The sequence below is a fragment of the Pteronotus mesoamericanus genome, unplaced genomic scaffold, assembly GCF_021234165.1.
Source record: "Pteronotus mesoamericanus isolate MK-2021 breed Mesoamerican mustached bat unplaced genomic scaffold, CSHL_Meso_final contig_22, whole genome shotgun sequence".
Lineage (NCBI taxonomy): Eukaryota > Metazoa > Chordata > Mammalia > Chiroptera > Mormoopidae > Pteronotus > Pteronotus mesoamericanus.
This window is the reverse complement of record NW_026555090.1, coordinates 1,792,306-1,805,986: the sequence shown is the minus strand read 5'-3', so window position 1 is coordinate 1,805,986 and position 13,681 is coordinate 1,792,306. Positions and strand designations below refer to the sequence as shown.

Here is a 13,681-nt window from a genome sequence, read left to right as displayed (position 1 = left end):
GTGCCCTGAGCAGAAACCAGACCGGCGACCTTCCCGTTTGTGGGATGACGCCCCACCCACTGGGCCACACCAGCCAGGGTGGGGGGGTTTTAAGCATATTTTTCTGATTAGGAAAGAAAAATACACTTTTGAAAAATGCACATGTGTCATGTACTAGGCTGAAGACCCCTTGGTTTAGAGCAGGGCAGAGGTGGAGCGGTAGCCCGGGACCGGGGGCTTCAGGCTGGCTGCACCCCAGCTCCCGAGGCAGGTCACCTGGATGGCCCTCGGCCAAGCCGGCCTCCTGCCCCAACCCTGGCCAGAGCCCGCGTGCAGCCCTGCAGCCGTCCGAGCACCACGAAGGCCTCGGCCGCCAGCGGCAGCCCAGGGCTCTGCAGCCAGGGGTGCACGCGGGCATCTCATCTGTCCCACGTGACAACCCCTCGGCTGAGGGAGGTCTCCAGCCCTGTCCTTGCTCCTTGTCATGTAGCCACAGTTGGAAGGGCCGGCGGGCGGGGGGTGTCACTTTAGGAGATACAATGGATGGGAAGGAGAGAAGCAAGTGGGAACGGTGTAGCCGTGGTGCCCACCCCGTAAGTACCCACGGTCTTGTTTGTCACGTGGTGGCAAAGGAAGTAAGCCGAACGTCGGCTTCTGTGTGGACACCGATGCACTTGCTTCGCTGTCTTTTCGGGGGGTGTCCCCCATTTGTGAGGCCACAAGGAGACAAGGAAGGTGAAGAAATCACATTTCTCTGGCTATACTGGCTGGAGGGCTCAGGGATAGATCTAGCCATCCCAGAAATCACAGGGGTTTTGAACTAAAAAGATTCAGGCTTTGGGAAGAAACAAAGCCCCAGCTGGTTCCCAAGAGCAAGATGTCCCACCGGGACCCTGGAATAGCCTCCTTCCGTATAACCTTCACCAGTCAAGTTGTACCACCTCCAGGTGGATTCCGAGACCCTCTGGCCAAGATTCCAAAACTCTAAACAGCTGCTTATGAGAGCCCAGCACTAGTTACACGAATGTTTGAATCCTTCCTTTTATTCTTGTTCACCTTTGAGATACAAGTCTGCTTCAACAGGAAGGACAACAAAGATAGGAGGAACACCTGGGGGGGGGGCGGATCCTCCCTTTCCTCTCGCCCCACCTTGCCAGGCTACACCTTGCCAGGCTACGGTGAGAACGCAGGCGTCAGCTGAGAGCATCATGTTGGCGCCCAGAGGCCACCTTGCAGAGGCCTTTCCAGGAGGGCCCAGCCTTTGCTCTCTAGCCGGGCCGAACAGCAGCTGGCAGGACACCCTTGGCTCTAGGCAAGGCAGGCAGTGCAGAATCTCAGCTCCCCCTGGAGGGAACAGGCTCTCCCAGGGCCCCCGCTGCCCAAAGAGGAAACTCCTGGCTGGAGGGAACGCCCTCCGCAAAGGCGTGAGGCAGGCAGCTCCTCAGGCTGAGCTCCCACTCCAGGCTGGAGGAGAGCTCGACAAGCAAGCTAGACCACACACTACGGCAGAAGACACCCGCCTTTAAGTCAGCCACAGAGCTGCATCCTGCAGGGTGTCATCCTGTAGGTACCAGGTGACACCCGCCCAGAGGGATGAACAAACACATGGTATTTACCATCCCCCACCAGAAGCCTAGGGATGCCTGGAGCTGGTGCCCAGCAAAGCACCAAACTCACCCTCCCAACAGAAAAACAGCTGGTCTTAACCTCTGCCTAAAACGGCAGAAGCCATTTTCTGTCAGCGGATTCACTGCTGGTGACGACAGAGCAAGCCCGAGTCTGGGGCTGGCCCGCAGACCACGGGCGTGTGAGCGGCTGGCATCCAGGCTACCTGAGGGGCGGCACAGCCTTGCTCCGGTGGCAGCAGCCCAAGCTCTCTGGGCTCAGAAGTCCCAGCGACTGCTGCCTACACACATGCTAACCCCGTGGGCTTAGGTAAGGCACCCTCTTTTATTCTGGCGAAAAGCACAAGAAAAACTGCTCTCCAAATCCCGGGGAGAGGAGCGCGCAGCTCACCAGCATCAGAACGCCTGCCCCGCCCCGCCCCCTACAGCAGCCCCTCGGGGGCCTGCAGGCCGAGGTACAGCACAGAGCCCATGTTGTCAATCTCCTGCTGGCGCAGGCTGTCGAAGAGGTTCACGGCAGGGTTGAAGTGGCAGGGCAGGCTGGCCTGCTCGAGGCTGCCCACGAGCAGCTCCAGAGCCTGCAGGAAGCGCGCGCCCAAGGCCTCCTCGGCCCAGTCCCCCTCCTCCTCTCCCAGACGGAGAACCACCTGGGTCAGGTGGCCCCGGCTCAGCTGCCGCAGGGCCGGATGGCCTCGGCAGACACTACACAGCAGCAGCAGCAGCCGCCGGCGGGTCCCCGAATCACGGTCATCCAGAGCTCGCAGCCTGGCAGCTTCTGCCAGGTACAAGTCCTGCAGCCAGAAGTTCCCAGCCAGCCCCTCCAGGGGCCAGGCCAGAAGGAGACGGTCCTCAGGGTCGGCACCAGTGGCTGCCAGGAGCACAGCAACAGTGAGCTCCAGGCGCTCATGCTGCACCTCAAGGAGCAGCTCCTCCGAGGCCATGCTGGGCCGGATCAAGCACCCAAGAAGGCTGCCAATAGCTGGCCAGTTGACGGAGGCGGCCAGGGCCTTGCGGAGCAGTTCCAGCAGGACACGGGAAGAGAGATAGCCACCCACCAGGAAGCGGTCCCAGGGGCTGCTTCCACGGGGACAGAATTCAAGCTGAGTCCTGCGCACAGCCCAGCAGCGAGGGTCCCTGGCCACCGTGTCCACGCCAGGCACCAGGCTCCACAGGCCGGGCTCCAGCACCAGAGGGACCAGGAGACGCACGTGGTCGGCAGCCCCTGCCTGCAGGCCATCATAAAGCGGCCCGCCAGGCACAAGTGCCCCGAAAGGCAGTTCTGGGAACTTGCTCCGCAAGTAGGCCTGCAGCTCCAGGGCAATGTCGCCAGCCAACTGTTTGGCCAGAGCCACATGAGACACCGGGATGCTCACATGGTCTCGCTCGTACGCCAACAGCTTCTCCTGGAACGTCAGGCACAGTGGTGCTCGGGATCTTAGCTGAGGAGCCGGCTGACGGTCAGCATCTGCAGGCCCCTCTGCAGAGTGAAAGGGGCAGGGGACATGTCAGAAGCCCTGTGACAAGCCAAGAGAATGCTACAGAACTAGAAGCTGTGTCCCAGCCCTGGGCTTCATTGTCCTCACCCATGAGGTGACTGCCTGAGAAAGCACTTAGCTCGGGTCCTCACGTGAAGAGCACGTTGAAAACAAATTCTCTGGGGCCAAAACAGCTTCATGCAGAGTGGGAAGTTGGGTCCTGGACCTCAGTGTCCCCATCAAAGGCCCCTCCCTGCCTTCATCCTACTGCCCTGCTCTGGGACCACCCCGAAAGGTCCCAGGTCCCAGTGGTTGGCAGGAGGGCAGAAAACACACCACCATCAAACATGCAGGGAGCCCGCAGCCCTGGGGGAGGGGAGACTCGCACCGGTCGCAGTCCGTCAGTGGCAGAGCCTGGGCTGCGTGCACCTCCTCAGTGTGACCTCCAAAGGGAGACCCACCCAGGTCCCAGGTTAGAGGGGAAACGGTGCCATTCACCTGGGGCAAAGAGTAAGGGGGCTGAGAGAAGCACAGGCTGGCTGAGGGCAGCAGGTGAGGACCGGCCCTGCAGGCGCGGTGTGGCCTTGAGCAGGCTCAGGTCCTTCCAACTGTCCTCCAGGCACGTGGTGTCTCCCTTAACGTCGTCCTCATCCCGAGGGCTGGTAGCCCTGTCAATGAGCTGCAGGCAGAGCAGCCCCGGTCAGAGCGTCCGAAGCCTGCGCAGCATGGCAAAGCCCCAGGGCCCAGCGAACAGGCCGCGGGGGGCCAGCCGTGGGCAGTCCCCCCCCCGCCTCCCCCTCCCCCCCCGCAGGCCCCAGCCCTGCGACCCTCCTCTGGGCACCCCGGGGGTAACTGGCCCAGCACGGCCTTACCCGCTTCACAGCCAGGGTGGCGATGCCCAGCACGGCAGCGCCGCCCACGCCCAGCACGAGGCGGGCGTTGGCCAGGAGGAAGTCCACCGCGCTGCTCCACGCGTCGTCGTCCTGCCGCTTCCCCCGTTTCTGGGAGAACTGCGCCATGTCCGCCTGCCTGAGAGGGAGCCAGGTGCAGGGACCTCTGAGCACGGGGGAGCCAGGCTGACAAGGGAGCGGGGGCTCCGGTTGCCATCGGGCCAGGGTCACTGACCAAAGCCCACAAGGGGGTGCCTGAGAGTTTCATGACAAACAGGCCACTCGCAGGGCATCTTATGAGGAGGAAGGGAAGTGCCTGAGCCCCCTCCCCCAAATCTGCAAACCAACCCGCCCACCCCCTGGACAGGGGGGCTCACACAGAAGGGCCCTCAGGCAGGTCAGGTAAGGGGCCCATCTCCCTGACCCTGTCCTCCAGGATTCCTGACATCGCCAAAGACCACGAGGAGGGTCTTAGTATCACCCCAGTTTTACAGAGAAAGGCTGCTGAACCACACAGTGAATGGCAGGTGCTTGGACCCACAACTGCAAAGCCTCCTGGCTCCCACCCACCCCCAGAGCCCCTAGAGGCTGCCTTATCTGGTTCTTAACCAGGGCTGGGCACAGCAGGAAGAGACGAGGCCCAGTGAAGACCATGACCCGGGGCCCTGGACAGCCTGCCCTGGGGGGCCTCTCAGACCTTTGGGGAATCTCAGCGAAGCCATAATTACCTCCAAATTTCACCAGGGTAGCCGCGAAAGACAGAGCTATCAAGGCAAAGGACAGGACTAGTGAGATGGCCCAGCTGCCCAGCAGCAGGAGCTGCCTGTCAGTGAGTATGTGCCAGTCAAGCCCAAAGGCCCTGCTGTGTGGACAGTGAGCAAAGCAACTCTACACTGCGAAGACTCCGACAGAGGACTGGCCCAGTGCCTGGGGACAGGGCCTCTATGCGCCTCTTGGGCTTGGGACAGTGGGGATGGGGGGCTGTCCTCAGCTGCAGGGAGTCCAAGTAATAGAGAAGGTAAGCTGAGGGCCTGAAGCCCCAGGTACCTGCTCACCTGTAAAGTGGCACAGACAGCAGGGAGGAAGTGAGAAGTGAGGGGCCGAGAAGTTGGAAAGTGGAGGCAGAGACCTCTCCCAGGGCTCTGTCCACCAGGCCCCAGACTCTGGTTCTTCCAGAGGGACTCCTGCCCTTAGGCCCTGAGAGCTGAGGGTGAAGTTGGCTGAGCAGCAATTGCCACCCGCGGGCCCAGCCAGACGCCAGGCAGAACTTGTCTTGCTGTGGGGCACCTGAGCAGATGACCCTGAGCTCAGAGCCAGCTCTGAGGGCACCAAGGACTTCTGCCCTCCCTGTTCGGCTGTGGGGGCCCAGGACTGCTGCCCGGGGAGGAGATGCCTGGAACAGCTGAAGCCTGACTCACTCGGGAACGCAGCCCCAGCCTCCCATGCTCCCAGACCGAAAAACAGGCTCTGGAGCCTGCGTTGGCCCCACGCTGACAGGGTGCCCACCTCGGTCCAGCAACCACCACCGGCCTCCAGCGGAACCAGGAGTACACTTTACAAACTGTACAGAGCTTTCAACACCCGCCGCCTGTCTAACTTGGGACTCAACCGAGCCCCTGGCGGGGTCACGCAGGCCCAAACCCGCAGCCTTCCAACTCCGGGAAGGGGGAGAGGGAGCGGGTGGTTAAAAATAACCCGACCCTGCGCAGCTGGGCCCCACAACGCCCTGGGATGTCACCTGTCCTCCCACTCCTCTGCCAAACCCAGGGCCAGGGCCCCCGCAGTAGCTCCTGGGGGCCTGTCAAGGCCCGGGTCACAGGGGCGTGGTGCGCACAGAGGCCCTGAGAAACTAAGTGATGTACCCAAGATGGGATTCGAACTCTCGCCCACGGGTGCAAGGCCCTAGCCTCATTTCACCGCCTGAACCCCGGGCCCGGCGAAGGCCACGCCCCCCGACCTGCGTCCCGGGCACGCTCCAAGCCCGAGCCTGGGTGACCCTGGATGGGCCGCCGCGCTCCGGCCGTACCTGCGTCGAGACTTCAGCGCAGCGACCGGCGGGCGCAGTGGGTGTCCTCGGGTGCCCGACCCGGGCCTGGCTGAGAATGGAATGTAAAGGGCCCGGACCGAACGCTGTGGCCCGGGAGGCGGCCACTGACTCCGAAACGCACGCAGACGGGCAGGCCCCGCCTCCAATCAGAGCACTGAAAGCCTGGTTCTCTTGCCAAAATACCACGTGGTCCAGCCAATGGCGAGAAGGCCACGCCCCTGCCGGGTTGCGCGAGTCCGCCGGGGGCGGGACTTTCTGAAGCATCCTGAATTTAAAGACGCAGGGCTGTGTTCCGAGCCGGTGGCTGGGTGGTGTGGTGCTTGTCCCCCGCTTTGCGGAATAAGCCGGGCCCGGAGCCTGTTGTGACGTTTACGCACTTGTAATATGAGCCTTCGGTGTGGAGAAAGCGGTCCGAGCCCACGTTCCGTCCAGGGGCTAGGCAGGCAGGCGGCAGCAGGCCCCGCGCTGCCGGGTATCGGCTGACCCTTTAGGTCACCTCTGCGAGAGTGCCTGGGAGGCTACTTTATTCTTACCTACTGGCCCGCGGGGCACACAGTGTGAGCCAGAACCTTCCCTTGCCGCAGGCTCCGTGTGACCGTGTGCCGGCCACTTCACCGTGCCTCAATTTTCTCTCTTGTGAAACGGAAGCTCCAGACCCCTTCCGCTCCCGAGGAGGGTTGTGCATATAACCTGTGCTTTATTTGGCATTTATTTATGGGGGCCTGCTAAGTACCGATCGGGACGGCGTTAGGGAGGGCGCGGCAAGTAAGCAAATCAACTGGCGGTGTGTGTGTGGAGGAGGGGAAGTTGACTCGAAGCGGGAGTAATAACGTGCCGCTTTTTGAGTGCCCGCTGTGTGCCATGGGCTGCGCCCGTTTGTTCATCCGTTTCTGGCGACAACCTCAGGAAGCATTTCACAGGGGAGGGAGCAGGCCGGGAGCAGGCCTGGGCTTGCCCAGAGTTGTAGGACCAAGGGCCCGGCCCAAGCATCCTACTCCCAGTGGGCGCCACGCAGGGCCCTGCGTGCGGATAGAGACCCCTCGGGCAGGCAGCTGCGACCCCGGGCCTGGGTCCCAGAACCCGTCGCGAGGCCAACTTCGGTGGCCGCAGCAGCGCAGGAGACAGGTGCAGCAGAGCCCGGGGTGCACCACTGCCCCGGGCGCGCGGGGACTTCTCAGGCTGGAGGTCATGAAGCCTCCTGCGCGAGCACAGGGGGCGCCTGGACTCCTCGAAGCCCCTGCAGTCCTCGAACAGACGGGGGAACTGAGGCCCGGGCAGGCCTAAAGTCTTTGCGGGGACAGGGGACGGGGACCGGCGCTTCCCGCGGTGCCCGGGGGCGCCGGGGCTAAAGGGGCTGGGCCCAGGCTCCGCCTTTCCGCCCGCCGGGGCGGGGATGGGTTAAAGGGGCGGGGTCGGCGGTGGCCCAGCCCGCGGCTTCCCCGCCACCCCCCGCGCCCGGCCCGGCCCGGCAGTGAGAGCGGCGCCATGGAGGCCACTGGAGTGTTACCGTTCGTGCGCGGCGTGGACCTCAGCGGCAACGACTTCAAGGTGAGTCGGACGGGTGGCGGGGCCGTCTCTTCCGCTCCTGCCCGCCTGGGTCTCCGCTTCCTGTCTTGCCTGCCTCCCGACCCAGTGCCGCCCGGGACTGAGGGCGGGGCCGGGTGGGGCTCTCCCTGGGCCCAGATCCCCCGCCCTGAACGCTCAGCCCGGGGCCCTGCACAGGAAGACCGAGGCCGGGTCGGGCTGGCTCCGACGCCAGCTCTCAGAGTCACGCTAGGGGGTGGGCTGGAAGCCGCTACCCCGTGTCCCCGTCCTGGCATCTGGGTAGGGGTTAGCGAGTTCTGTCCCCCGCTTTCCCAGCCTTCCTCTCCGGTCCCGCTGAGGTCACTCGCCCAGGCTGGGCCCTGACTCACTGCGTGCCGCCGGCGGTCCAACAGCCCGGGTGGGGTCTGCGGCTCATCACTGCCACTGCCTTGTTCCTGCCACCCGCACCCTCCCCCTTGGTGTTCTTATTCTGTGGAAGGGCTTAAAAGTTAACCCCTTGGAGACATGGCTTAGTAGTTGGTTTGGAGAATGTGTCAGGCAGGTGGGGGAGACCCTGGGTGGCAGCTGGCAGACTGATGGACCAGCGCCACCAAGAGCCTGAGCCCAGCCTTCCTACGTTGGTGGGCAGGGTGGTTCTAGAGAGTGGAGGGTGAGGTGGGCAGGGGGGGACCCTGGGAGGCAGGGCAGGAGTGGAGGGAGGGGAGAGCTGGCCTGGTCCAAGGCCCAGCCCAGGCTGGAGGATGGGTGAGTGAGCAGACTCAGGCTGGAGTCAGTTTAATGCCAGCCTGGTGTGCAGGGTCAGGGAAGCCAGACCGGCTGGGATCAGGGGTTGGTTGGGCCAGGGCCGAGGAGGCAGGCAGGTTCCTCCTGCATGTATCCGCATGGGCACGTACCTTTGACCCACATACAGGTGACCACACCACTTTCCTCTACCTCCACCCCTACCATCCTCACCTGGGGTCTCCATGTGCCCTCTCCAGACTGAAAATCTGAGTCACTGGCCAGGAATGTGGCAGTTGGGGGGAAGGGGACCCCAGCCAAGGGCACTGAAGACACGTGCTACCCCAGGCTCCCTGCCTGAGGTGGGCGTTCATGCGAATGTGGGGAATGAGGGAGGCAGTACCTGTGCAGGGTGGGGAGCTGGGGCCTTGCACCAGGGCTTTGGACCTTGTCACAAACGGCTTGTATGCTGATGATGAAGGGCACAGGCAGGCCCACGGTAGAGGCTCGGGGGTGCCCCCACCGCAGACGTGCCAGCAGAGCTTGGGATGCTGGGCGGAGGCATGTGAGCCAAGCAGACCGCACAGCTGGGTGCTGGGGTCCTCACCTGGAACAGCTCCACCCTGACCCTCCTGGGGCTCAGAATCCAGCAAGAGAGAGAGGTCTTAGGCCGACAGCCATCCTCATCACTCGCTGGTCCTCGCAACACTCCTGTCATGAGGGGGCTTTTATTAGCCCCATTTTGTGGTCAGGAAATTGAGGCATAGAGCAGCAAAGTGACTTGTCTGGGGTCACACAGCTGGTGAGAGTTGGCTCTGTTGCTCCCCAAAGGCTTCCGTGGGCAGTTGGGGGCCATAGAGGGTGGCAGAGCAGGGACATGCCTCCCCCAGACCAGCCTCCCAGACACCGTGAATACCCCCCAGGGAGGCTACTTCCCTGAGAATGTCAAGGCCATGACCAGTCTGCGATGGCTGAAGCTGAACCGCACCGGCCTCTGCTACCTGCCCGAGGAGTTGGCTGCCCTGCAGAAGCTGGTAAGGGGCTTTCAGCGGGCAGAGGGGGTGTCCGTGGATAGGGCCGGACCAGGTGCAGAAGGCAGGTGACAGAGAAGGATGTCGATAGCCACGGGCAGAGCTGGCAGAAGCACCCTGCCCCTCGCAGCGTGCAAGAAGAGGCGGGATCTGCGAGGGCGGGATGCTGCAGACGAGGGCTGGGCCTGTGGGGCCGAGGGGCCCCTGAATGGTGCAAAGTTGTGGTGGCAGGTGGAGGCTCCAGAGACACCCCGCTCACCCCACTGAGCCTCTGCTCCCTTGTCCTGGCCCAGGAGCACTTGTCCGTGAGCCACAACCACCTCACCACGCTTCATGGGGAGCTGTCCAGCCTGCCATCTCTTCGGGTGAGTGTTGCTAGGGGCCACCAAGTTTGGGGTGGGGACCGGAGCCCAGCTAGCCAGGGGCGTGAGGCCAGGGTCCGAGCCTGAGCTGCACCATCACCTCTGCCTGTGCCGGCGTTGGGCTCCGGGGCTCGTTCCTGAAGGAGAGAGGATGCAAAGGTGTTCTGTGTTCAGTAACCCATGGGGAACAGGTGAAGAACCCAAAATCCCACATATTTTGTGCAACAACTACAATAATAATTATTAGCGGTTAAGCACTATTGCAAGTATTCCACGTGCGTTTTTCCGTATAATCCTGACCTTTACCAAGTTCACAGAAGAGGGTATTTGGCCACAGAGGTCACTTGGCCAGAGGTCACTTGCCAGGCCTGGTAGAGCTCAGGGGCGCAGGGGGGAGGGGGTTGGCCAGAAGGGGAGGTGGTCGCTGCGGCCTGCTCACACTTCTGTTCTTCATGGAGCTTCTGACATTCCAGAACATCAGGCTCCTGGCGAGACCCTTCGGGCCTCGGCCAAAGGTCATTCCCACCCAAAGGCAAAGTCCTGAGATATTAGGGGCTCAGGCTGCTTGAGCTCACATCAGCTCTGCCACTTCCTGCCTGCTGACCTCAGACAAGCCCCATTTTTGGGGAGGGGCGGGGGTTCAGTGGGGACCACATGAAGCAGCGCGGCGCCACACAGACCCAGGGCTGACGAGCGGCGGCAGCTGCCCTGGGCGCTGCTGTTACCTGCAGTCCGGGCAGCGTTCCCCGGCCTCCCCTCTGCCCCCCGCCTTTCTGCATGTCTGTAGCACGAGGTTTTAGTCCTCAGAGGAGAAAAACAGGCCTGCTCGGTCCTCACTGATTTTTCTTCGGGCCAACCCTCTCCCTCTGCTGTGGAAGCCCTGACTCAGAAACACATCCCTGTCTTGCCCTGTGGAAAGGAGAAGGATTGTTCAGTTGGAAGAGCTTCCCTGATGGTGCTGGGCTGGCTGCGGGGGCTCATTTGAGCTGGGCTCTGAGGTGTGGATAGGAGCCTATAGGGAGACTAGGAAGAGCTTGCCAGGCGGAGGGACCATGAGCAAAGGCCAGGGAGGGAGAGCCTGCAGGCCTGGCCTCCAGTGACCTTCCGGAGGAGGTGTCCCGCCCTGGTCCTTCCGCCTCTCCTGGGGGAAAGGGCCAAGAATCACAGCCTTGCACCGTTTACCCCAGGCCATCGTGGCTCGAGCCAACAACCTGAAGAATTCTGGAGTGCCCGATGACATCTTCAAGCTGGATGACCTCTCAGTACTGGTCAGTGGCTACCCTCCGCTGTTCTCCCATTTTACAGATGGGGAAACTGAGGCTTTGAGTAGGCAGCGCCTTGCCCAAGGTTGCTCGTGGAGTCCAATCCTTGGCCTGGGCACCCCCCTGCCAGGGCCTGGCTGTCTCCCCTTGGCCCTGAAAGCCCCTGATCTGCTTGCTCCCTTCTCAGCGCCCTGCCTGCACCCCCCGCCTGGTCGGGGACTGGCGAGGTGGGGCCAACACCGACCCCTGACCTGGCCTTACCCCTCCTGCCCAGGACTTGAGCTACAACCAGCTGACGGAGTGCCCTCGGGAGCTGGAGAACGCCAAGAACATGCTGGTGCTGAACCTCAGCCACAACAGGTGCCTGTCTGGCCAGGAGGAGGGTGAGCGGGCGGGGCCAGCACGCAGCGGGGTCCCAGAGGTGGGCGTGTGGCGCTGACTGGGCGGCCCCTGCGTGCCTTGCCCCTTTCTCCCTCCCTCCTGCCCACAGCATCGACACCATCCCAAATCAGCTCTTCATCAACCTCACCGACCTGCTGTACCTGGACCTCAGCGAGAACCGCCTGGAGAGCCTGCCCCCGCAGATGCGCCGCCTGGTGCATCTGCAGACACTTGTGCTCAACGGGAACCCACTGCAGCACGCGCAGCTCCGGTTGGCGCCGCTCGGGCCCCGCCCTCCAGAACCCGGCCCAGGGCGTCTGGCCTAGTCCCTCTGCTCCCCGGTCGCCCTGACCCTCCCCTTCCTGGGTTCAGTGTAGGCCTTGCCCCTCAGCCAGGCCCCACCGCCACCCCCGGTCCATCCCCCTCACCCACAGCTGCCCTGGGCCTTTGCCCAGCCTGACCACCCGCACCCCCTGCAGGCAGCTCCCAGCCCTGACGGCCCTGCAGACCCTGCACCTGAGGAACACCCAGCGCACCCAGAGCAACCTCCCCACCAGCCTGGAGGGCCTGAGCAGCCTCGCAGGTCGGCCGTCTCTGGGCTCCCTGGGCAGCCCTTGCACCCCGGTCCCTCGGGTTCCTCACTCCTCGCGGAGGAAGGGGTTGAACCCTGCCCTCTGACCACCTCCAGAAGGAAAGACTGGGGTGTTGCTGTGTTAATGCTTGTCTCCGCTGTTACCGCGATGACCTGTGGTGACACCCAGTCTTGAGCGCTGACTTCTTTTTGCTTGGTCCCCCATTGTGAGGGAGTCCCTCCTGAGGCTCAGGGAGGCTAAGTCACACGCTAAGAGCCATGGAGCCTGAAGCAGGGGGCGGGGGCGGGGGGCTGGGCTCCCAGCAAGGGCTGCCGCCCGGACCTGCTGATGCGCCGCCTGTGCCGCAGACGTGGACCTGTCCTGCAACGACCTGACACGGGTGCCCGAGTGCCTGTACACCCTCTCCAGCCTGCGGCGCCTCAACCTCAGCAGCAACCAGATCACAGAGCTCTCCCTGTGCATTGACCAGTGGGTGCATGTGGAGACCTTGAACCTGTCCCGAAATCAGCTCACCTCGCTGCCTGTGAGTCCAGAGTCCAGGCCTGGGGAGGGGACAGGAGGGCTCCTGGGCCACCCTGGCTGCTACCCCCGACTCCTGCCCCTGCCTGCTTTCCCTCCAGTCGGCCATTTGCAAGCTGACCAAGCTGAAGAAGCTGTACCTGAACTCCAACCACCTGGACTTCGACGGGCTGCCCTCAGGCATCGGCAAGCTGGCCAACCTGGAGGAGTTCATGGCCGCCAGTAACAACCTGGAGCTGATCCCTGAGAGCCTCTGCAGGTGTCGGGGCGGGGCCGGGCAGGCGGGGCGGGGGGCCGCGGCACAAAAAACCCTGGACTGGTGGCCTGGACCCGCCCTGTGGTCTTCGTGCATCATTCAGGATGGATGAATTCATCGGCTTTGTGGGTGGAGACTGTGCGGGCTGTGCCAGCGATTCCCAGTTTGGGTTCCCCAGAGCGCCCTTTAGGAGAACACTGATTGGGACAAGGCCAGAGGGGTTCCTCCGCCACATGAGCCCTCTCTGGAGGTTACAGTGTCCCCTCGTGCGGTCTCCCAGCTGTGAGAAGGCCTTTAGGCAGAGCGGAGCGCCCCACCCCAGCAGCTTCTAAACCGATTTGAGCACAGAACATATTTTTTGATGTTTATACCCAGGAGCCTTTAATCTGCAGAAGGTCACTGGACAAATTTTGCTCCGTCAAAGTCACAAAAAAGAACGGTGCAGTCCATTAGCTGTGAGGAGACCCCAGCCCCATGCGCTCCAGCCTTCCCTGCCCTCTCAGCACAGTCAAGCCCTCTGGTTTCTTCACCAGCCGAGCCACTCGGTCCTCTGGCCCTGCCTGCCTCCCCACCCCAGGACTGGAAGTTTCCCTGCCCCTTACCCGCCACCTCTCTGAGGCCCTGGCTCTGTCCTCACAGGTGCACAAAGCTGAGGAAACTTGTCCTGAACAAGAACCGCCTGGTGACCCTGCCGGAGGCCATCCACTTCCTGACGGAGATCCAGGTCAGGCGGCCTGGCCGACCCCAGGAGGCGGGCTTGGTGGGAGGGCAGGGGCGCAGGCAGGCCCTCGGGGGGAGACCGAGCGCAGGGGTGACGCTGGAGTGAGGCGGCTGGAGTGAGGCAGCCCGGCAGAGGCCTCCTGCGGGGCGGCCGTGGCCAGGGCGCTCTCAGGGAGAGGGCGAGCCATGTCCCGGCGTCCGTGTCCTGCTGGCCGGCATCCCCTGAGTCCCACAGCCAGCCTGCGAGGTCGCAGTTCCCAGGAGGGGAAGCCGAAG

The 13,681-nt window shown here is 63.2% G+C and overlaps 2 protein-coding genes across 2 annotated transcripts in view; one reads left to right on the top strand and one right to left on the bottom strand.

Annotated features, from left to right (window-relative positions):
* Positions 1-1,146: 1,146 nt before the first annotated feature.
* On the bottom strand, positions 1,147-6,116 carry MIEF2 (mitochondrial elongation factor 2). The gene is made up of 4 exons (XM_054571142.1): positions 5,996-6,116; positions 3,952-4,108; positions 3,578-3,758; positions 1,147-3,081 (listed from the first exon to the last, which is right to left on the bottom strand). Exons 2-4 carry the CDS (start codon positions 4,096-4,098, stop codon positions 2,027-2,029), a joined length of 1,383 nt encoding a protein of 460 aa, XP_054427117.1. The 5' UTR covers positions 4,099-4,108; positions 5,996-6,116; the 3' UTR covers positions 1,147-2,026.
* A 1,338-nt stretch (positions 6,117-7,454) lies between these two features.
* The window catches only part of FLII (FLII actin remodeling protein), a 13,084-nt gene continuing 6,857 nt past the window's right edge, over positions 7,455-13,681 (top strand). The window contains exons 1-10 of the mRNA XM_054571139.1: positions 7,455-7,564; positions 9,205-9,315; positions 9,606-9,677; positions 10,862-10,942; positions 11,211-11,296; positions 11,427-11,588; positions 11,797-11,900; positions 12,258-12,433; positions 12,531-12,688; positions 13,325-13,409. Of these exons, the coding sequence (XP_054427114.1) occupies positions 7,502-7,564; positions 9,205-9,315; positions 9,606-9,677; positions 10,862-10,942; positions 11,211-11,296; positions 11,427-11,588; positions 11,797-11,900; positions 12,258-12,433; positions 12,531-12,688; positions 13,325-13,409 (1,098 nt within the window). The 5' untranslated portion in view covers positions 7,455-7,501. The remainder of the gene's footprint in view (positions 7,565-9,204; positions 9,316-9,605; positions 9,678-10,861; positions 10,943-11,210; positions 11,297-11,426; positions 11,589-11,796; positions 11,901-12,257; positions 12,434-12,530; positions 12,689-13,324; positions 13,410-13,681) is intronic.